We start from the raw sequence: 23,413 nt of genomic DNA, 5'->3' as shown, positions 1-23,413 counted from the left end.
GAAGCTTCTCTGCAGAGGAGGAGTGGGCCCACTGCCAAACAGTAATAAGTGGTGTATGTAAGGGGAGTAGGGGAAAAGCTCGGCCTACTAATGATTACTCCTGCTGTCAGGGCTGTGTTGTCCCCTTCTGCACGGGCATCTGTGCCTGCCCTCACTCCTCTACTAATCCAACCCCCTCCTTCCAATCTCCAATTATAACCCACACCACTTTACTTTCCCATACCTACCCATCCCCAAGTACTCAACCTTTCACACTCTCACACACACACACACCCACCTACACCTTTCTCTCTCCCCCCCCTACGCCGCAACCGCTATCATGATTTTGGGGCTTCCTCCCGCCCCTCGCCCCAATTATAACCCCATATTCAGTACCCGAGTTTACGGCCCCCACACCCACCTCGCTCTGTCACACTGTATATGGATCGTGCAGGGGCCCACCTAAATATCCTCTACACCTTACGGCTTATGCTCCGCCAATGGGAATAATACTCCGTCGGTCCGTCCCACGCTCTTATCACGTGACTACGTTTAATATCTGCACACTGCGCACCTGGCGCATGCCACCCCTCACCCCACAACACAAAACCAAAATAAAAAGGGAGAGAGAGCGACCCCAAAGGTACACTTGACTTTGACGCTTCTCTTCAGGGTTCAGACTCCGCCCTCTCATTTTACGTATACTTTCAGGTCTCTCTTCTTCTCTTCAGAAACCAAATCAAATCCGAATCCACCCCCCCCCCCCCGGCGAGATTCTGTCTCTGCCTCGCCTGTCCCGACTCTAAAAGGCATCCTCTCTTTTTATCTATTTAAGAGAGGGGTCTACACTCTACACTCTACACTCTACACCATGGTATTTAGTATCAGTTTCGTATCAAACGTATTAGTTAATATCGTATTAATGTGTCAGGTCGATACATGTCAAATGGACTTTTACCTAAAGTTGAGGGCTAAATGATTCAATCCGGTCCGTATTGGCTTTTTTTGTTATGGTGAAAAAAGAAAATATATTAATTAGATAAATTTTACATTGGAGTTTTTTTATATAAAATGATTCTTTTCCCAGGAGAGTGTATAATGCCAAGTACTCCATGACTAAAAGTACGGATTATTAGGATAATGTAACATATTTAACCGAAAAAAGTTAAGTAAGTATTGATTAACACCAATTGGTACAGTATTGATATTTGGCACATGTTTTATGTATCGTACCAGTTGACACCTTTATGCAAGCCCAACACCTAAGGAGTGTCATTGAGGCATCTAATGGCATTGGACTACTGCGTGTGTTAGAAAAACAAATCCACTACAGTGCCCTAATCTTACGATGCACTGTAATGCCTTATATCGAGCTCACACTTTTGAATGAAGTTTCTTCCAAGTGTCGAACTCTCCAACCCGCACTATAGTGCACCACATAATGTCTGCATTGTAGAGCATTTTAATTCATTAAAATACATGTTGGATCCCACACACACGCCATTGAATACCTCACTGGACATGGGCGCTGGGCTCCCTGGAGAGGGGCGGAATCAAAGGGGGTTTTTTGAAGAATGAAGTGGGGTGTTGGTCCAACCTTAGAATTCATGCTCCTCTCTCACTCACTTATGCTACGTTTCCAAAACTATCATTATTAATTCCATCAAAAAAAAAAAAAAACAAAAAAAACTATCATTATTAAAGTAGTTTCCCTAGATAAGTTCAATAATTGCAATGATCCTAAAAGCGTGACATCTGTGACGTCCTCACATTCCTGGTTCTCTCACTGGCTAACCCCAGCCACCACCATGCATCACCGCATATTCTCACTTGTAATGTAATTTTGAAAGCAAAAGTGAGGGTATTTCTGGGTCCAAAACGCGTGCCAATCCAAATCTCTCCCTAGACCATCCTTTTCCTCAAAATATAGAAAGGGAGGAAGTTTTCCTGTGGGGAGCGTGACTCCTATCCGCATGCAAGCCAATAGGATTGTACACAGAAGCATCAAGTGAAATAGTCATTTCATATTTTATGGGGGAGCAGGGTGGTCATTTTGCCTCCTCCTCTATGTCTGGGATATGCGCAAAACTCCCTCAAAGAAATCATTTCTCCTTATGAAAAAACATACTATTTGATAACGCTCTTGCTATTTCTGTGTTGAGAAGCAACAAAAACAATTTTTGAGGCGTTTGGTAAAATTGTTCTGAAAATGTTTCCAAGGGTTCATGACTCTGGTTGTCAAGATTGTGATTGACCTAGAAGAAAGCCCACACTGTAAACTTAATAACAGTCCTTCCAGCAATTGAAGTTTCAATTTAATCATAAATTCTTATTTATTTTCCAATAGACAACAGTAACAGAAATTTTCGGTATTTTCTCAATCCCTTTTTTCTTCTTGTTCTTCGATTACACCATGAAAGTGAGGAAAAAAAAAGAGAAGATTGGAAATTGTTACTTGATCTATCTTCCATAGAGAATCAGGGGATCTGCAGTTTGGGAGATTCACATGAATTGTATCTCTTAGCTTCTTCTCCAAGAAGTCTAGTTTAGGAGAATGTTACAAAAAATACCCTATCCTTGAAGTAACCTAGAGATGACAATCAACAGAATTTGAGCTCCTCGTACAAAATTTTATAGTTCTAGATATGTAATTTCAAATATTCAGAACGAATTAATTAAGAAAATAAGAATAAGATTAATTAAACAAATAGGAAGAAGTTATTAGCAGATTTCCATGCTATTCACTATCCTCTTTAGATTAATGTCCAACAGAATCAAAATCTGAAAAGCAAATCCCAACGACCTTCTGAAAATTTCTCTGGCTAAAAGTGGTCTTACCGCTCTCGCCAATCCCATGAACCCCAATGATCCTTAAGTCCTCTCTATCGATAATCATCTCCTTCACCCTCTTCTTCCCCATAGTCATTCCAATCCCCAAGTCTACACCAAGTAACCCAAATATTTCCTCCTCCTTCAACCTGTTTCTTGGTCTATAAATTTTGATTTCTATTTCAAGCAATGATAGAAACAAAACAAATTTATCAAAGATTTTTTGAAGTGTTTTTTCATTTCTCAGACTAGAAAAACACAAAAACATGTTTCTTGGAATGTTATCAAACGGTATCTTACTTTTCATTGCTTCCTTTTTTCTTTCTGCTGATAACAATTTTATTTATCTGTATTCATTTTAATATATTCGATTTATCTTTGTTTAAAAATAATGAGTAGAGTATGAAGTAATTATGAATATGTGATTTTTATTTTTATGGTAATGATTGAGATTAACTATAAAGCCTTACAATAGGATCTGAATCACCTGCTCTTAAGATGTAAGCAGGAGAAGTCACAGCTTAGGGGCGATATATGTATTTTTTTTGGCAAGGTCAAAGGTCAAGGGTGGCTACAGAGGAGGAGTACAGAATTGGAATTTGTGAGGGTTGATGGCGGGTCAGGTGGTGTCCGTCTCTCTCTCTCTCTCTCTCTCTCCCTCTCTCCCTCTCCACCTCTTTCTCTTTCCTGTCTCAATTTCCCTTTTATTAGGAGAAGCACATAGCACGGGATGCCCTTTAACACAACGCCCTACATGGCTTAGCCGCTTAGGGCATTGCCCTACATCTACACATGGCTTAGGGCACTTGTCCAGAGAGAGAGAGAGAAAAAGTTATCTGAATTCTGGTGCCTACAACGACTACATTATCTGAATCTCTCGCGACATGATTGCTCGACCCCAAAGTGTATGATTGACTGCACGAGAGGCGTATCTGCCAAGCCATTTCTAAACAAAAAATCCGAAACAAAACAAAACAAAAATCTTCTCTTTAACCAAAAAATCCAAAACAAAACAAAAATCTTCTCCTTAATAATCTTACCTCCCCCATATACCACCCCTTTTACCATTTTTTTGTTTTGGGGGAAGTACCGTTTCCTTTTTTTCGATTTTTAGAGTAGTTTTAATGGATGTTGATTCGTATAGAAAAAAATTTATTTCCATCGTCTCAAAGCATGGAATTGAAGATTGAGTGGGTCTCTAAATCAAATTGGAATCCGTTCTTAAGATCCGGAAATTGACACTTAATGGCTGATTTGAAAACTTAATGATTCTAGGATTTCTTGGCAGTAATCGATTGTAATAAATCAAGTAAAATTGGGATCAATCACGGATAATTTCGTTCCGAATTGATCAACTCCCGATTTTTTGAAACTGTGCTTATGTCTCTAAATGAGGAGAAAGGGTGCATTGTTGCATAGTCATCTTTCTCCCTTAAAATAAAGCTTATGAAGGTTTTTTTTTTTTTTTTTTGAACGTGCTTTTTTGTTTGGAAGTGTGGCCGGTGTGTTAGCATGAGGTCAATGGGAGTGTTCATGAAAACATCAATAAAGGTGAAATTTTCACCTTTCATTGGTGTGGAACGATCATTTCATACTATTTTGTGTCTGGACTCAAAATCCACACACCGAGACAGATTCTTTTCCCCCTTCTACAAGAAAAAGAAATTTTTTTTTATAAATTATCAAAACCCAATTGAAGAACTCCCCAATAGGAAAAAGGTACATCAATATAAATAAAAGGTGGAGAGTGGAGACATAGGCTATCAAACAAACACCGATAAACTAGAAAGAGCTCTAGTAGTTAAACTATCAGCCTCGCAATTAAGGCAATGTGGGAAAAGGAAAACTAGAAACTAAGCACAAATGTTTGCAACTAAAAGATGAGTAGTCGAATCAAGGGAAACCATACCACCATTAAGGTCTTGCAATTATCGCTTGGCAATCAAAAGAAATAACTGAGGGAGATTGTTCTCTTTGCAAGGGGCTGCGCCCAGGCACATGGGGGTGGATGCAATGACCACCCTGCCCCCTTGAGTGGTAGGCCCATGTATTTGGACGCAGCCTGCGCTGCGACACAGAGAACATGAGCCCAATAACTAAATACTGGAAGTTTAGGCACCTCACAAGGAGAAGCCTAGGAAGTGGGTGTACACCAAGAAATGAATGGCTAACTGATACAAGGATGCATAGACACAAATGGGGAGGTATCGTTATGAGATTAAATTTGACTTTAAAATTTTGAAACATGATCAATCGAGACCATTCCCTTGATATCCAACATGAAATTGTTAGATCACCCCTCCATATGATATGAATACTTAGAAAACCCCAACAAGTAAACTTAGAAAAACTTACTTCATAATGTAAAGATTTTTTGATCTCTCTTCACCACTACTCTATTTAATTATATTTTGAGTTAAATTATATGAAAATACAAGCCCTTTGACTAGAAAGATGGGTTTGTGGATTGCGTGAATCAAAATTAGTAAATATAAATAACCCAATTGACTCACTCTTTAGTCTCCACCAAAGTAAATTGTCAATCAAATTGGTGGTTTGATTTTTATGTCCATCATCTCAAAGCTTGGTGGTCAAATCTTCACTCTTCTTATTGACGGTTTGTAAAGAAATTTTATGTTAAATTTCACCAAACACAATACGGGATAACCTTGTAATTGGTCCAACTGGTCTTGGACTTCAACCAGTCACTAGTGCGTACCAATTTTTGATCAATTACTAAATGTGACTAGTTTAAGCACCAGTTGATTAATGATTGGGCATTTTCGGTGCAAAGTAGTGGCCCGATGGTCGATCGCCTGGATAGGATCAATCAAATTATTGTGATTGATAGATAACCAATCGTTTATAAACTGATTCAATTAATCAATTAACTTGTTTAAAACCCAATTATAACCTAATTGTTTACCTTGAGCTCAATTATGAACTGATCATCAATGGAACGAATAAAAACCAATACATTACCCTACGAGGCTTGATTACCTAAACAAACGAAATGGTGCGAAACTTTAATTGGAGGGGAATCGATTAAACCCGACCGAAACCAACCGGACATGCGATTGAAAACCCTAACACAAGATACGGTTTAAATTTTACACATCTGGAAAATGACATAACACTACGTACCCCTTCTCTTAATCTCTCTCACAGGAATGTCCAAAATAAGTTCTCAAATCTGGTGGGGTCACAAGATCTAAACTCAGCCTATTCATTGTCATCATGAACACAATGAAGAAACACTTGAATGTCTTCTCTATTTATTAGCATCATCAACCAAATAGACCTTACATCTCTTCCTCCACTCCACATTAATGGAGGGGGAGTGAGAAATAAATTCTTTTCAGGGATTTGAGAAAAGATAGCAAAACAGAGTCAGTCACTCACTGAGTTGGGCAATGAATGATGAACCATGATTCATGTTTGATAGCCTTGTCTTTGGATGATTTGGGCCCATGCTCAAATTATAAGGTTAAGAAAATAAAAATAAATAAACCAAAAAAAAGATTATATAATTATACAATCATGGTTTTAGTGCACGGTGTACAGTATCGGAATGGGTATCGATGAACTTGGATCGATACGATATTGGCACAGATCGATCGTATTGCACAAATATGCCCCTGATTCTCCTTTAAAAATGAATTTTTAAAACTATTTTACCCCTTTTCGTACCATGTCATCGATACAGTATCGACACGATATCAGGATCAATCAATTGTAAAACTGATACATATCCAAGCAATACGATACCAATACTTCAATCCATGGATCCAATATTCTAAAGTTCAAATGAGATATAACACTCCAGTTTTGTAAGTATTATAGGGTGTCAGGTTGGATCAACTGCTCCAAGGATCGATAAGATACTAAAGCCGATCCACTATATTGGGACCAATGTAAAACGTTTTTTAGGCTATGTTTGGATGTCAAGAAGAGAAAAAAAAAATTTTGAATTTGTGAAGTTAAATAGACACAGAAATAAATTATTGCATTATCATCATGATTTTTCTCATTGTTCTTTTCTTGACATCCAAACATAGCCAAAATCATGGCCGGACGTCATCTCAACCGCCACGGCCATGCCCCCTGCCACCACCACCACCACCATCACGGCGGCGACCGCATAGGGTGTGGGTTGAGTACTTGACCAAAGGCTGTAACACCAAACATATGGACGCTGTCAGCATCAAATCATGGCAAGAAATTGGGCGTGAAATGTGCAGAAAAGCATGATCTCTATAACTCTCTATGCTTCCCCCACCCACCACCTTGGGTCCCACCCTATATTGATGTCTGCTTTTGACCTTTTCTTTCTTCATCAACTCATCTGATCATACTTAAACCGCGTTTTCTTTTACTTTGTAGCTAACCGACTTGTCAACTGTCACTCTAATAGGTTACTCAAAACTTCTAACCGTAAAAGGGTCAGTTCTGTAATTTTGACTGATTCTGACACAATCATTACGTTTGTAATAACTACTTGATCTCATCTCATCGCATCTCATCTCTTCTCATCTCATCTCATCTCATCTCATCTCATCTTACCTTTCACATTTGCTTCTTCTTCTTGTCTCCTTCTTCTTCTCTTGTCTCCTTCTCTACTTCTCAACATCATTGTTGTCTTGTGGTCCTCCTTATAATTAATCATCACTGTTAGCCCTTCAAGTCCCTCTATATACCAAATTTTCTTCTTTTTTTTTTATTTTTATTTTTTATAATTTCATTATTTGATGACATTCACATTCCGAGTAAATCTTAAATAAAAAAAATTTTAAAGGAGGATTTCCCATGCCAATGTGAGAAAAAAATCTGCATGACACACCAATAAGAGAATGATAACATCCTCACATGCATGATTTTAATTATCGGTATCAAGTAAGTCGTATCATTCGATTCTTATCTGCCCGATACTATTTCAATGGTATCGAAATAGGGGAAGCCAAAATAGTAGGAAAAGAAATCCATTTCATTATCTTGAGAGAAAAAAAGTGTCCAATCTAGCCCAATACGGTCAATCTATATCGATGGCGATTGATATTGGTCCTGACGCCGTGCAATGAAATCCTATCCACATGGATCAAAACAGAGAGATAGTGTCAGTGGGTCCTATAATTTATTATGTGAGAGAGTAAGGTTTGAAAACCCAAAATTAGAATTTGGATCGATCTAGATCAACGGCGCAATCGATATATTCTAGGTATCTAGGGTTTTCTCGAATATGCTCAGCCCCTATCAGATCAAGGAGAATCGGGATTGGCCTCAATTGTTTCCAATTTGGATCGAAATCTTGTGTGAGAGAGGACCGATGTCGTGTATATTAATTTTTTTTTAAATAATTAAAATAAAAAAACAAGTGGAAGTGAATAAATGATGAGGAAGATGATGATGACAATGATGGAAAGGTTGCATGACAAGTGCCTAATCATGCTGTCCATAGAGCGTGTGTGTGTGTGTGTGTTTTTGCGTTTGTTCTCATCTTTCTTTATAACTTTTGCAGTTTTAGATTGAATTATTGTGGCATTTGCATTCAATAATAATGGGCTGTACCCTTTGATGTCTCCACTTTTCTATACTTTCTCTTTTATTAAAAAAAAAAAAAATACTCAATTGCAATCATAAAAATGATAGGGAAAGAAAAGAATTGTAAACGAGACAACCCACGACAGTGAAATCCATTTAGGATGATGACATCAGCAAACTGCAACACCTGTCAATGTTCTGTTGGCAGTTAATATGGACCTATCATTTGGTCAGGTCCATATTACTCTCTTCCATTATGTGTGGACTCTATCATTCCCCACAAAAGCCCATAGAAAAAATAAAAATAAAATCACCATCCTGTACTTGCTCCTTTCCTTCCTCAGCTTCCCTTTTGACTTTCATTTTAGGTTTTTTCTAATAAAGTAAAAATTGAAGACCTTACCTAATATTCTAGGGTTGTGTTTGGTTCTTACATGGAGGAGGTTTTTTTTTTTTTCATTTTCTTGGTAAGTTGGTTGGATATTGTCTTTATCAAAATAAATTAAAACGAGTACGGAGAGGTTATTTGGTCATCAGGTTATAAAATATAATCATAATGTCTTTTGGACGAGAATAAGAGACATTTCGATAACTTTGTTCAATAGGAGAATTTTAATATATTCTCTATTGTGGATGACTCTAAACTAGAAAAAGTTTCTTTATAAAAATATATCATATATTTCCTTAAATAAAACAAATTAAATACTTTATTTCATGCAAATCTAGATATATGTGTACAAATGTTATAAGAATTCAAAAAAAAAATAAAATTCATTCATTCAATTACGCAACTGAACACATCACAAATAAATAGATGATTTCTACCACATGTTCTTTTGAAAGATAAAAAAAATGTTATTCAAACATTATAATCTAATACACATGGAATGATGTAACAACCATAATTTTATTGTAAGATATCATCCCTAGTTCATGGCTTAGAGACATAGATTGCCAATTTTGACAACATGCCTACTTTGAATGCCCCAAGATGATCAAGGTCATCTATATAACCCAAATCCATCATCATTCACCTAATGGTCTATTCTTTCTTAAGTGAACTGTCTAGGGGAGGTAAAAAGGGGGGGGGGGACCGGGGGGGAGTAATATGATGACAGGAGATCACAAAATTAACATCCCACCCCTCTTGGAATAAAAAAATTCCATCTATATTAATGCTCCTGCAGACACTCTCATTGGCCCCCCATATTAGTGCAAAGGCCACACGACCAGGCAGCGATTTATTGTCATACATATTATATGGACCTTATGGTATAGTTGTATGATACTTCTAGTCCAAATCAAACCTTTAATAGTATGAAATTCGAGGAGCCATAGCCGCCTAGGTGTGAAACATGACTTTTAACAATTGTCTCTTCTTGTTGAAGTAGTTAGAGAACCTTAGGGTCTGTTGTAATGATGAGGTCCATCTATCTACTTGCACCAAGATGACAAACATATCCTCTAAGTTATGTCAAACATTCTTCGATGACTGTGGCTCCCCTCTAGTCACTTGAAAGTTCTTAGTAGAACAAAAGACCTTAAACCTCAACCATCCCTTGTTTCATCGGTTCTTTCAAGTGATTGGAGAGGATCCATGGTCTTCTTCAATATCTATTGGTGACTTTCTACACATGATAAATCATATAATTGATGTGGAAATAGAATTGTGAGACCAATTTAATGCAAAAGTGTTTTCTATTGAATGGGTCTGGTTCAAATAAATTAGTTAGATAATCCTTCCTTATGGGTTCAACCAAAAAAAAAAAAAAAACAAAACCTTACTTATGGATGAAATGTGATGGATCATTCTTCTCAACTCTCTACACAATTATAATTTTCTTTCTTTTAAAATGTGTTTGGTGGTTCTTCGGGGTGCTGGCATCTTCCTTGTTACTTAATTACCAAAGAATTTGACCTTGGTTGGTGAGGTATGAATTAGTTTTTAGAATGTAACAACAAATATTATTTGGAACATGCATTGTACTCGATTGGTTGTTGTTGACTAACAGAGTAAATAACTTTTACGAATTTAAATAATTAATAGATTTCTTTTGACATTTGTATATTTTTTATGCTTATTAGTTATGCTTATTATTAACATAACGTTTTTTTTTTTCGAAATGGCAAAATTTTCTTTTTCTTAAATGTCAACAAAACAATGTTTGATTAATTATCTAATATTTAGCAGGCAATTTTCAAAATAAATCATGCTGCTTTTAGATTGAACTATGGCAACAGAGTAATTCATCTAATGAAAACCATCATAAATCAAATAAAAGATGACCCTTAATCATTGAAGATTGTGACACAGTAGAAGATAGGTGTGTTAGATATCATTCTAGTACAAACGAACCTTGAGAACAAGATTAAAAATGCAAAATTGGGTATGGGATCAGTTTCCATTGATTTTGATTTGATCCCAATTTACTTTGAATATATTGAAATCGATCGGATTCAATATAATCAGTAATAAATTTAAGGGTAGAATATCACTGCCAAGCTGTGTAGCCCTTGCACAAGCGCGGGGCCGCCAATGAGAGTGTATGCGAGGACAGCAACAGGGGTGGGTTTTTTTCATTTCAAGGACAGGACAGTTATTTCACGAGGCCTTGTGTCTAGGTGCAAGCTGCACGTAGTTTGACAGAGATATTTTTCCCTAAATACATTTTTGAAGTAAAAGTCAACAAAACATATCATTGGTTAGTCAACCAGCCAAGAACTTTTTACTTTTGTTATATTATATCTCTTACATGATTATATTATTCAAATGATGGGTTTGTTGGATTTGCTATGAGACAACAATTATCTTCCTAATGCAAACGAATTTGCTAAAAAGAAAAGAAAGGTGGTCTATAATTTTTTTCTAGTTAGTTCTAGATTTCTTTTTCCTGTCTAAGCACTTCATGTTTATGTTCGTAATCCATCATGATTTTTTTTTTTAGACTTTTGCTTATTCTAACACTTGCATACAGAAAAATTTTTAAAGATATATAAAAAAAAAACAAGTGATTGGATAAGAAACATATCTTAACATGCATATTTGTGTGCCTATGTTGATCATGAATCTAGCTTATATGTATAGAACATTCTTATAACTAATATATTTGAACAAATTCTTAGGAGATTATAAATTTGATGATATAATAAACCTAACTTTAGTAGGAATCAAGGTCTCTCCACATATTATTAGATATAAGAAACTGTTTGTTTTGGGGAAAAAAAATATTGATTACTTTTGTGATATTTATACTCAAGTCAAGGTCTAACCAAACTTGAATACGTAATGACCAAAGCCACGTATCGTTGCGTAGATCAACCTATCAATAAGACCTACTCTTCTTGTCATTTCCTTTGCTCTAGAAGCCCATGGAAATTTGTTATTGAGTCTCTCTATGTTAGAGAGGACATGAGGACAAAAATACAAGATGTTTATCGTATTGTGTAGATTCTCTTTTTTTTTTTTTTTCTTTTTAATTGATGATTATTTGTTTGTATTTTGAGGTACAATTTTGATTTTTCAACAAATAAATTACTAGTAATAGTTAGATACACCACCTAAAATGAAAAATAAATGATCTTATAAACCTTAATTTGTGCTCCTTATAACAATTCTCTTGGATAAAAGCAATCTTATACACTTCTTATTTATAGAAAATTTCCATTTTCTGAGGGTAGAATATAGACAATGATGTACACAAAATATTTTGCTTTGTTTTTAAATTACAAATAATTGTTAGATACAAAATTTATTATGAAAATAGGTGATATCGAACACGTGTGTACTCCTTGTATATATAATAATTCTCTTAGATAAAAGCAATCCTACCTATACACGCTTTTTTATAGATAATGATATTTTTAGATTCGAGGGGTAGAACATAGATAATAATATATACAAATTTTAGAGCTATGTCATTTTCCCAAAAATTAGTAAGACAAACTTTTGTTTTTTTTATTATTTGCACTGGAGATATGGTCTCTACCTAATTGCTACACAACACCTGATTTTACATGTTTTTTATAGAGTTGTTCGATGCATTGTGGAACAATGCTATTAATCAAATAGTCTTTGTTTCATGTTGTTTAGTGTTAGTTTCTTCCAAAAAAAAAAAACTTGATTTTACATGAGATATTTTAAACACAAACAAACAGGTCTTGAAGGAAAGAAACCACTTCAAAACAAGGGGATAGACACCAATAGGAAAGGCTATTATGTTTAACTCAAAGGTTTTGTTAGTTTTGACTTTTGAATATCTTTCATGGGAAAATGTTCTCTACACGGAGGCATAGGATGCACATAGACACATGGGCCTGAAGGACCTAAATGACAGTCTAATCCTGCATCATGTGTCTGGGTATAGTTTGCGCCCCTGTGCGCTCCCAGGCAGAGAACATCACCCCATCTTTTATCTATGTTCATATAACCTAGTATTTTCTTCACCTGCGATAAAACATCTCTTCACCCATGGGTTCTGAGGGTTGATAGGGATTGTAATCCTCTCCAATTCCTAAAAGTGTGTAGCGTGGCAATGCTAGATGGAGATGTTGACACTTTGTAGCTCGGACATCCAATGATGGATGTCAATGAACTCAGATTGTTGAATGTCTGAATTGTCAAGTATCGACATATCCATCTAGCATTGTCGCATTACATACTTTTAGGAATTGCATAGTATTACTTTTCTAGAGGAGATAATTTTCAATTATAGAATCAATAACTTAAATGGGTTTTTTTTTTTTTTTTTTTTTGGGTCAAACGAATTTCATTACCGAGAGTTCCACAAAGATCAGCATACAATGTCATTAACTTAGATTGGGTATTTAACCCCCAAGAGTTATTATACGAGGATCTTTTCTTGGAACTCCATCATCATTGCTCTTGAGAAACAATAATTGGCTTTGGATAAGAAGAAGCTAAGACCAAAGAAAAACGCCTACTCCAATCTGGTTGGTTAGGTAGAGGGGGGGGGGGGGGCACGATAGAGTAGTTCTTCCATGATTTTGCAAACCCATTTTCACAAGATGGGTGGCAGCTGAAAATGATTCCACTTATTAGGATCGTGATGAGTGCTAGGTAGTCAAACCATTGGATGCCTCATTCGACGTTTATTGGACGATGACCTCATTGGAGAAGACCCAGATCTTTCATTTAGTTCCTTCTTTTTATTGTCATTGATTGATCTTCGATTTAAAAACTCTGTTGGTTTATAGCCTACTACAGGGATTAGGTTAATTCTAATCAAATCGTAATCAAAATGGAATGCAACCGGATGGGCGAACCTTGGCACAAAGATTAAGTTGTGGTATAGCAACCTGTTCGTTGTTGGATCAAAACTTGGAAACAACCTCTTTTGCTTGTAGACCACGCAATAGCGGGAGCCCTTGTGCATTGAGAATCTGGGATGCTCCATCCTTCGATCAAGAACTGATTTTACTTGATTCTTGATTGAAAAAATTGGTTGATTTCTAGGGTTAAGGCTATATCAAGGGGATCCGTACTAGTATTAGTCAACTCCGATATCAATACGGGTGTCAATCGGTTCGGTTCCATGCCTTGATGGTGTGATCTAAAACTGAATCGAAAACCGACTTAGTTTTTGGAATTGGAAACCAAATCTGAACTTGCTTGGTTCGGTTTCAATTATGATTCTAATTTGGTTATCCAATACGGTTTTATTTTGCTAGGTAGTCAATTGTTGTTGCCTTTTTGTGTTCTCAAAAAACTCCATTTGTATAAAAAAATGCTCACAAAATCTTAAAGGAATCAAAAATACTTATAACTAGATAAGAAGCCCAAGTGAATTCTTCACTTTCAGATCTTATCTTTTAATTTACCCATCAATAAAATAAGTTAAACACATCAAAATTATAGTTGCAAAAGGAAAGACAACACCGTAATAAAAAAAGTTATAGGGTTTTGGATTTAAGTGTGATATTCGATTCGATTTCGATTCAAAATGACGATTTTTTAAGGGAAACCGAAACTGACCCGAATCAAATGAAATACTCATATATGAGAATCGAAACAAACCAAATTTATTCAGCTCGGCTCAAGTTTGGATTCGGTTTCGATTGAGTTTTAGAAAGGTTTTGACACTCTTAGAGCAAGGTTCTAAAACTCGGGTTTCGACTAGGTTTCGATTAGCCAAAAAACGAATTCGTCTCGGTTTCGACCATATCTCGGTCAAAACCTGAGACTTTCTCAAAACGAACTCAAACCTTGATTCTGAGGCCCAGAAGTTGTTCCTTTGTCCTGATTCTTATTTTGTTGCCTATTCTTGACATTTTAAACTCAATCCATGCATTAGTTTCACATAGAGAACGCTAAAAATATTATTTGTGGTTTTAATCCAAGTTTAATACTGTATATTGTTCTTGGACATGGTATCCAATAAGATTTGATCGGAACATAACTCCTTCAATATAAATGAGTTTTAAGCAATCTTGGATTTGTTAGAAAGCTTTGTTTTGATAGCTTTCCAACAAGTCCAAGATTGTTTAGATCTGATTTATATTGATGGAGTTATATACCAGTCAAACTTAATTTGATGTGCATGAATGCTATCAAAATCGCTCTGAATGAAAATATTTTTTATGGACATTAAAACAAATGAATATTTTATCATAGTTTTGGTTTTTAGTAATGTTTTACCATATTAAGATTTATGGAATTTTTAAATTTGAGAAAAACCCCAGCATTAGAAAGCTAAAAATTGCACCTATTATCGAAAATCCAGTTTTTATTCTTGATCTGTGGGATTGATTTTTTTTCCTTTTGGAATTTTATTTTTTAACTATTTTTATTGGATTCAAATAGGGGTTATTTGCTTATTTATTAATAATATCTTAAGTAAATGAAAAATATTTACTTAAATGATATTAGGCATAAATAAGTGTCTGTCCTGATTTCTGGCCTGGTAACTGGCATACTTAAGTATCTGTACTGGTTTCGAGCTAGGTTTTTCCAAGTTTCGATTGACACAAGTGTCGAAACTCGCAAAATTACCAACATCTCGATCAAAATTAATCGAAACCATCGAATTTCGATCGAAACCCTGAATTTTTTAAAATCACCTTTCAACTTATCTTGAAAACCTATGAAACCGATTTAACTCGATGATTTCAACAGTTTCGATCGAATTTTTCTTCCATATCTTAGAATACTCATATCAATACTTAACTACTCCCCGCATGGTACCGAGGGTAAACTAATAAAAATAAAGGTACATAAATGCTCAAATCACGCTACCGTGCACGATCGGACGGTTATTAAATTTTGTCTTATTAATAATGAGTGGTTTCAAAATAAAGAATTGAGAAAGCGTATGAGAGAGAGAGAGAGAAGGAATCAGTAGAACCACTCAATCAAGCTCACAATAATTGCGAAGCTTTGTTCGTTCGCAGGAGGGGCAGTGAAGGGTGGAGGATGTAAAAGAACAGTAGTAGTAGCAAGGGAGAGAGAGAGAGAGAGAGTTTTTGAACGTAGGGCCCACATAATAAGAGGTGTTTTGTAAGGCGCGTCCTTACTAATGATTACTGCTGCGGTGTTGTCCCCTTCTCCACAGCCACCTGTCCCCTCCTTCCCCCCCCCCCCCCCATCTCTATCCTCCCTCTTATTAATTATTATTTTTTAACCCAATAACCACAATACACATTCATAAATCATACCCCCTTTTACTACGTACCTACCTACCCACCCAAGGGATACCCCCGAAAACACACACACTCACTCTCTCTCTCTCCTGCGCCGCAACCGCTATCATTTTGAGTCTTCCTCGCGCCCCTCGCCCTAACGGCCCCCACCCGCCAACATCATCTCTCTCTCTATCTATGGGGATATTACGGGGAGAGGGCCCACCTAATCTCCTTAATGCCTCAGTATCGTCCAATGGAATACTCCGTCCCACGCTCCTGTCATGTGACTATGCTTAACTTCTCCACACTGCGCACCTGGGGCACGCCACCTCACACACAAAACCAAAAAAACACAAAAAAAAATAAATAAATAAAAGAAATGATAAGAGCCTAACCTCTAGGGGCCTACCCTTGACTTTGACTTATCTCCACATTCCACCCTCTCTCTCTCTCTCTCTCTCTCTCATTTAATGATTTAACACTTTCGGATGTGGGCATTTAAAAATCAAATCAAATCCTAAAGATTCTCTCTCTCTCTCTCCTCCGCCTGTCAAACTCCAAAAAAAGTAACGCATGCCTGTTCACATCTCTCTCGCATTTACTACTTAAAATTCACGAGATTACCCCCCACCTCCTCCCCACATTTGTATTGTATGTAAGGTTGTAGGTATTAGGGATCCGACCGGCTCCGGCTCCCCTACAGGGAACTCAGTGCCCCGGGAATGTCCAGGGGCATCCAAGGGTTAGAGTGCGTCATACATATTTCGATGCATCCCTAGAGATGTATCTGACACAGTCCAATGGTTGATGCACCCTGGACATGTTGGGCTCCCTAGAGTGGAACTCAATTCAGGTATTGATATAGTTTATGGTCTAATCTGATCCGATACAACTAATCCATTTTGGTATCCCTATATCCACCGAGAATAATACGGGTACCTATACCTATGACCATGGACCATGGTAAGTAAACTAGCTAGAGCTTCATCTTCATCCTCATCTTCAGTTTGATTTATGATTTAAGAGTAAGAGATGATTATGTGGTCATGTAGCACCTACACCATTATGGATCCCAGTGAGAGAGCACACGCAAAGATATCAACATAGATGTGATTTTTAATTTCATGGAAGAAAGACAATACTGTTGGCACATTCTCATTATTGGCAACAGAAGCCACACAACAAGATAACATTTCTTTTCTCATGATTTATTTATCGATATGAGGCCATTGCCTTTTTGGGTTTTTATTTCCTTCAATAGAGGGCAAAGATGCTATTTCATTGGTGGGGAAGAGAGAAATATAAACAAGTGAACAATAGCATACATTATGCTCCCAGCAAAACATTTTCTCTTTATTTATTTAGGATAGGGTTCCTTACAATGCTAGTGTGAGAGGAGGAACCTATACAACAATATTAAGTATCAATATTCCATATCGTATTAGTATCACCAAAGATCAATGCCAATATGAATCAATGGTATTTGTCTCTATTAAAGGTAATATGTTACAAAACTCGGGTTTTATCCAAATTTGAGGATTAAATGGTCCAATCCAACTTGATGCGGCAGATCAAGATCTATATCAATATTGGTCTCGACTAATATCATGATTTAAAAGTTTGATTTAAATGTCACATCAATGGTGGACATAGAATGGTATCATCCACATGAAACTCATATGGATAAATAAACGTGTTAGTCTGTATCCACCATGGTTCTAATAATTGGTATCGGATTGCTCCATCTTTAGCCGAGGATTGCGATCAACACATAGATTGGATATCGATTCAGATTCTCTGATTCAACCTGATTCAAATTAAATCATCTGATTCAACCTGATTCAAATTAAATCATCAAAAACCTTGAAGATCAATCTAGCTCGATATGGGCCAATCCATATCGATGCCGGTGAATACTGGCCAAATTCAGTGTCCGATCTTAAAATGTAACATTTTCAAGCCTAAACCGATCAAGACCTACACAGGCTCATCTGAATCAATATCGTATCGTTACCGATAGAGACTGATATCGTCCCCAATAAAACCATAGGCTCCACAACTCATTATGTACGGAAAAGAAACCTTTTTTCGTTTTGTTTTTGGTAAACACTGCTCATCATTAGAACTCTCAGTAGCTCCTCCTCCTCCTCCTCCTCCTCCTCCTCCAATCCTCCAATCCTCCACTGTTAATTTTTCAATAATGATTTACTGCCTTGTTTCTTTATCAAAAAATAAATAAAAATTACTGCCTTGTTTTGTTTAATTTTAACTACCAACCTTATCTCTTAGCCCCTTTTAAATCAATCCAAGTAGGAATGTGAGGTTCCCAATAATCAAGTAAAGATCTTCTTCCGTGGTTTATGGTCACATGTCGGGTCGGTGTTACTTACTTAAAAGGCAATATGAATGCATATTAGATGCCAGGAATTATTACCTTGAAATCATCTGCCCCATAATTATCTTATTTCACCCTAAAATAGAAGAGAAAAAGTTACTCTTATTGATTGGTAGGATGGTTATCCATATTATCAAGAGATGCCTCTCTATGCAAGTCCACACACAATTTCTATTTTTATTAATAATAGGCAAAACTATTAGAAATGCTCATTATTCAACCATTATTGGTTTCATGGTTAATTATAAACTCTTGATTGTTCACATGTCAAATTTCACTGTTATATAATCATATGATTCAATTTGTATTAGATTTTCTTCATATATTTTTACGTTACTTCCTAAGATGCGAAGTTTTGATAAAAAAATATTAAAAGTAAAATCAATGATGAGTCGACATCTATAATGCTTTAACTACTGCCCGTCTTAAGTAGTTCCTCTTTCCTCTTACTTTTAATGTCTCACTTTCTATTTTTGCATTTCTTCGCCGTCTTATTTTTAATCAATTTTTTTGATTTTATTTTACAAGGATCCATGTGACCGACCCTCTTTTAATTGAGATAAGACTGAGGTTGTTGTTGTTGTTGTTTTTATATTGATATGATATAATAGTATCGTATCAATATCATTTGAGACTAATATACCGATAAGTATAATCTTGAATGGTATACACTGTGTAATTGAAGATACTTTTAACTCTTACTTAGATGTGATTATATATATTTTATTTTAATTTTTTTTTTAAAATAGAATACAATTATAGTTAAGATAACCATGGAAGGAGAAGAATCGGGGTGATTGGACTTTAGAGGTAGGAAGGAGAAGAGGAGAGAAAACGTCATCTTTGTCAAAAGGGCGTGATAAGGGGGGGTGTGAGTGTGAAGTGGTGGGTTTTGGTCACTTTCCACCCCACCTCAGATTTCACGCTTTTCTCTCTCTCTCTCTCTGCTTTTGCTACAGTTTCAAAACTATCATTAAAGTTCTCTAGATGAGTTCAATAATTGCAATGATCCTAAAAGCGTGACATGTGTGACCTCATCATCTCCACAGCACATTCCCGGTTCTCTCACCGGCTATCTCCAGTCACCCACTCATTTTCTCCCTTGTAGGGCGTAATAATTTGAAAGGAAAAGTTGGGACATCACATTTCTGGGTCAAAACTCGTGCTATGCTAATAATCCAATCTCTCCTTATTGCTCCTTTTTTCTTCTTCTTTTTTAATTTCCAACGCCCTTCCCTGAAAACTTCAAAGCTCTTTCCAATTTGATCAGTTCTTTACAACACGTGTCAAAAATCGACTTGAGCCAAGTCACGGTTGGGATAGTTGTTGGTGACTCTACGGTCTCACATACACAACACAAACAATCAAACAGCCCCATGTGTAATAAGCTAGCAGGCAGCATCAATGGGGAATAGGATGGAGCATTTTACAAGGGACTCGATGGGATCATTTCAAAGAAAGGAAGAAAGGGATAGACACAGAGGGTGCTAGCCTATTGTACACCAGCAATATGCACAACATTTCCTTTTACCTATTTAATATTAATTAATAATTAATAATTATTACCATGTGATTCCTGCCCAGATGCAGAGTGCACATAATTATCAACCAACCTCTCCTATTAAAAATCTCATCTATGTTGAAGTTCCTAAAAGTTCTCTCATTGGCTCCTATGCTAGTGCAAGGGCTACACGATCAAATAGTGAGATGATTTTGAGAGTTGATTTTGGGATAGTCGTGCTTGGTGCGTTGGTCAAGTGCTCATTTACTGAAGGTTTAGTCACAAGTTCAAGTTCTGAAAACAGCATCTCTAGAAATAGGGTAAGGCTGCGTAAAGAGTGGTGAAAAATAAAAATAGAAGACCAACATGAAATCAGTTAGAATTGAAACAGTCAAGATTAGTCTAAGATGCATATTTATTTATTTATTTTTTTGGGTAACAATGGGAGATTACTTGTTTAAGATTAATTAATTATTACTTGTTATCGTCTTTGAAAGGGATGATTAGGACCGTCCGATCAACCAAAAATGTATATGGAAATCCCGAAAACCTGAATTCTGGAAAAATAAAGATCTACGCAATAAATCTTCATCGTTAACAAGATCTAATTGGGGATATCATATCTGTACGGTGCAGTGTAGAGTCACCACTCACCACCTGTGACTAGTGTGAGTGAGTAACTGAAAGAAGTGTCCAGAGTACACACTACACGATACTAGTATAGGCCATAGCAGCATGGGAAAAAGAATGCTGACGTGGCCGATGAAGACCAAGAAAAGCTCTTAAAATAAATAATAAATATCTTTATTGCACCTTTTCAGTGGAGTTCAGGGTTTAAAAAACCCAGAATAAGATCCGGGCCGGAATTAATCTGGATCCCGATTCTAAGGTTTTTTGTTTTTGGATAGAACCGTAGAAATCCCGATTATAAGTATTGGTATTCAAAAATCAATGGTAAAATCGTTTCCATTACAAGAATAAAATCCTTTCCAATTCCCTCATCCTTGTGAGTTTATTCTTTTTAATTTTCTTCTCAAACTCGGTACTGTTAGATATTGCATCAACCAAATGTCAATATCTCTATCTTGAATTACATCGCATTGTATTTTTAGGAAATTAGAAAGAATTCTTTTTTCTCAATTAGATCCGATATAGTCAATTTGGATTACTATTGATTTTGGAATCGACTGAGATCAATTCCGGCCCCATTACTGATTCGGTAATTTAAAATCTTTGTTTGATGGATCATAACCCTACAATGATTATTAGTCCATGCGGATCTGAATAGACCCGATCCGATTTTTAAATTCCTGTCCCCTTCTCTTCTTTTTCTTCTTATTATTATTATTTTTTTAATTTCATATTAATAATTATTTTTTTCTTTTTCATGTTTTATAATAAAAAAAAGTTTTCCTTTTTTAATATTTTTAAAAAAAATATTTAGAAAGAGGATTTCACGTGTGATTGTCAACCTGGGTTTGTCGGTCAAACTTGTTTCGCACAAAGGGCAAAAGCAAAGATTGTGAATTAATATTATATTTAAAAAATATAATATATAATATTAAAAGATTGGATAGAATCTCTATAAAGACTCTTTTAAGTCCTTTTTATCAAATCCAAAATCTTTCTCCTTTGAGAGCTGTTTAAGAGAGAGAGAGACAGAGGGAGATATGGAGTTGGGTCTGAGCTTAGGTGAAGCTTCAAAGCCATTTCCGTTTGTGGAGAAGGTAGCTCCAAGGATGAACACCAGTCAAGGTTTAGGGTTTTGCATGGGCTTAGGAGTTGTTAGGGTTAATGGAAGGGAAGGAAACACTGAAGGTGATGGAAGAGAAGGAGTTAGAGATGAGGGAGAAAAAGAAAGAGAAAGAGTGAGAGAAGAGAGGAGGGTTTCTGCAGATCCACCCTTTCAGCTTGATCTTCTCCCTCCTGGTCCTGTTCCTCGTAACCCACCTTTGTCTACTGAGTTGGTGGTGTTTTCATGGCCAACTGAAAACGGTATGGTATGAGAGAGAGAAGCATTCATTGATCCTTTAATAAAGGGAAAAAATAATCGATTTGGGCTTTCTTTAATGGAGATTTCCGGACATGGGTTTTGATGGGTTTGGCTCTGTTGCAGGGAATTCTGAAGCGGGTTCTTCTGGTTATTTGGGCGTGCCGCCGGCGAGAGGGTTTGATGTGAATCTTTTGCCGTCGGCGGATGAAGCCGATGATGGGGCTGCAGTTTCTTCTCCCAACAGCACTGTTTCGTCTTTCCAGATGGATTTTTCCGTGTTCAGAGGAGGTAGCAGCAGCAGCAAAAGAGACAACCCAGAAACCGCACTGGCTTGCATGAACGATGTTGATGCGAATGAAAGAGCTTCGTCGAGAGCAAGCGACGACGAAGAGAACGGCCTTACTCGGAAGAAACTCAGACTCTCTAAGGAACAGTCAGCCTTCCTGGAAGAAAGCTTCAAAGAACACAATACTCTCAACCCTGTAAGTAATGAGTACTGAACAAAAACAGATCAAAGAAATGAGGGGCAAAAAATCTGATTTTTCTTATTGTCTGACATTTTCTTTAAGTCTCAAATGCTGCAGAAACAAAAGCTTGCTCTTGCAAAACAACTTAATCTTCGACCTCGTCAAGTAGAAGTTTGGTTTCAGAACAGAAGAGCCAGGTAACTATTCCTCTGTTCAATATCTTCGGACCTTTTGGTTTAATTTTTTTTTGAGTTTTCTTTTAAGAAAAATAAAATTGGGAAACGCAGGACAAAGCTTAAGCAAACGGAAGTAGATTGTGAGTATCTCAAGAGGTACTGTGAGACACTGACGGAAGAGAACAGGCGACTACAGAAGGAGCTGCAAGAACTGAGAGCCTTGAAGACTTCTCATCCCTTTTACATGCAACTTCCGGCGACTACCCTGACCATGTGCCCATCATGCGAACGAGTGGCCACTACTTCCACAACCCCCCATTCCTCCGCCGCCGCTTCTGCCATCACAACCACTACCACCACCACCAAAACCAACAGTACCACCACTACCACCACCGACGCAACTGCTACACATACCATCCCTTCTCCCCTGACCCCAACTCCCAAAACTACCTCTGCCTTATCCCTCACAAAACCCAGGTTCTATCCCTTCTCTCACGCTCATGCCCACCCCTCCCCTGCTTCATGAGCCCCCACCAATCCTCCATCCATTCAACCATACATACATATAGGCAGTTTGATGATGTGGGTTTTTAGCCTCTTGGGTCTGATGTGTAAATACTTCGAAGTGGATTTTTTTTTCTGAATAGTTTTAGTTAATGGGTTTGTCTTATTCAGGAGATAGATGATGAAGCTGGGTATTTTTGATACCTTCTTAGTTTTCGGTTTTTTTGGGGGAAAGATTAGGTTTCAGTAACAGACGGACAGAGAGAAGAACTAGATCAACATATACAACAGAGCCCTCTTTATTTATTTTTTTTCGATTTTAATCTTTCCTGCGTTTTGTATTACAAGTTTGAACAGGAAAAATTACAGGAAATTCTTATTAATTTGTTTTCA

General features: G+C 36.7%; 1 protein-coding gene across 2 annotated transcripts; it reads left to right on the top strand.

Moving 5' to 3' along the window:
- Nucleotides 1-15,801: 15,801 nt before the first annotated feature.
- On the top strand, nt 15,802-23,410 carry LOC122644093 (homeobox-leucine zipper protein HOX11-like). Of its 2 annotated transcripts, none has more exons than XM_043837696.1 (5): nt 15,802-15,822; nt 21,529-21,875; nt 21,997-22,355; nt 22,458-22,537; nt 22,628-23,410. In XM_043837696.1, exons 2-5 carry the CDS (start codon nt 21,551-21,553, stop codon nt 23,040-23,042), a joined length of 1,179 nt encoding a protein of 392 aa, XP_043693631.1. In that variant the 5' UTR covers nt 15,802-15,822; nt 21,529-21,550; the 3' UTR covers nt 23,043-23,410. The 2 variants fall into 2 exon arrangements, with proteins under 2 accessions (XP_043693631.1, XP_043693630.1); XM_043837695.1 differs by having other exon boundaries at nt 22,443-22,537.
- Nucleotides 23,411-23,413: the final 3 nt, after the last annotated feature.

This window comes from Telopea speciosissima, chromosome 10 (genome assembly GCF_018873765.1).
Source record: "Telopea speciosissima isolate NSW1024214 ecotype Mountain lineage chromosome 10, Tspe_v1, whole genome shotgun sequence".
NCBI lineage: Eukaryota > Viridiplantae > Streptophyta > Magnoliopsida > Proteales > Proteaceae > Telopea > Telopea speciosissima.
This window is presented reverse-complemented; position numbering and strand designations above follow the sequence as displayed.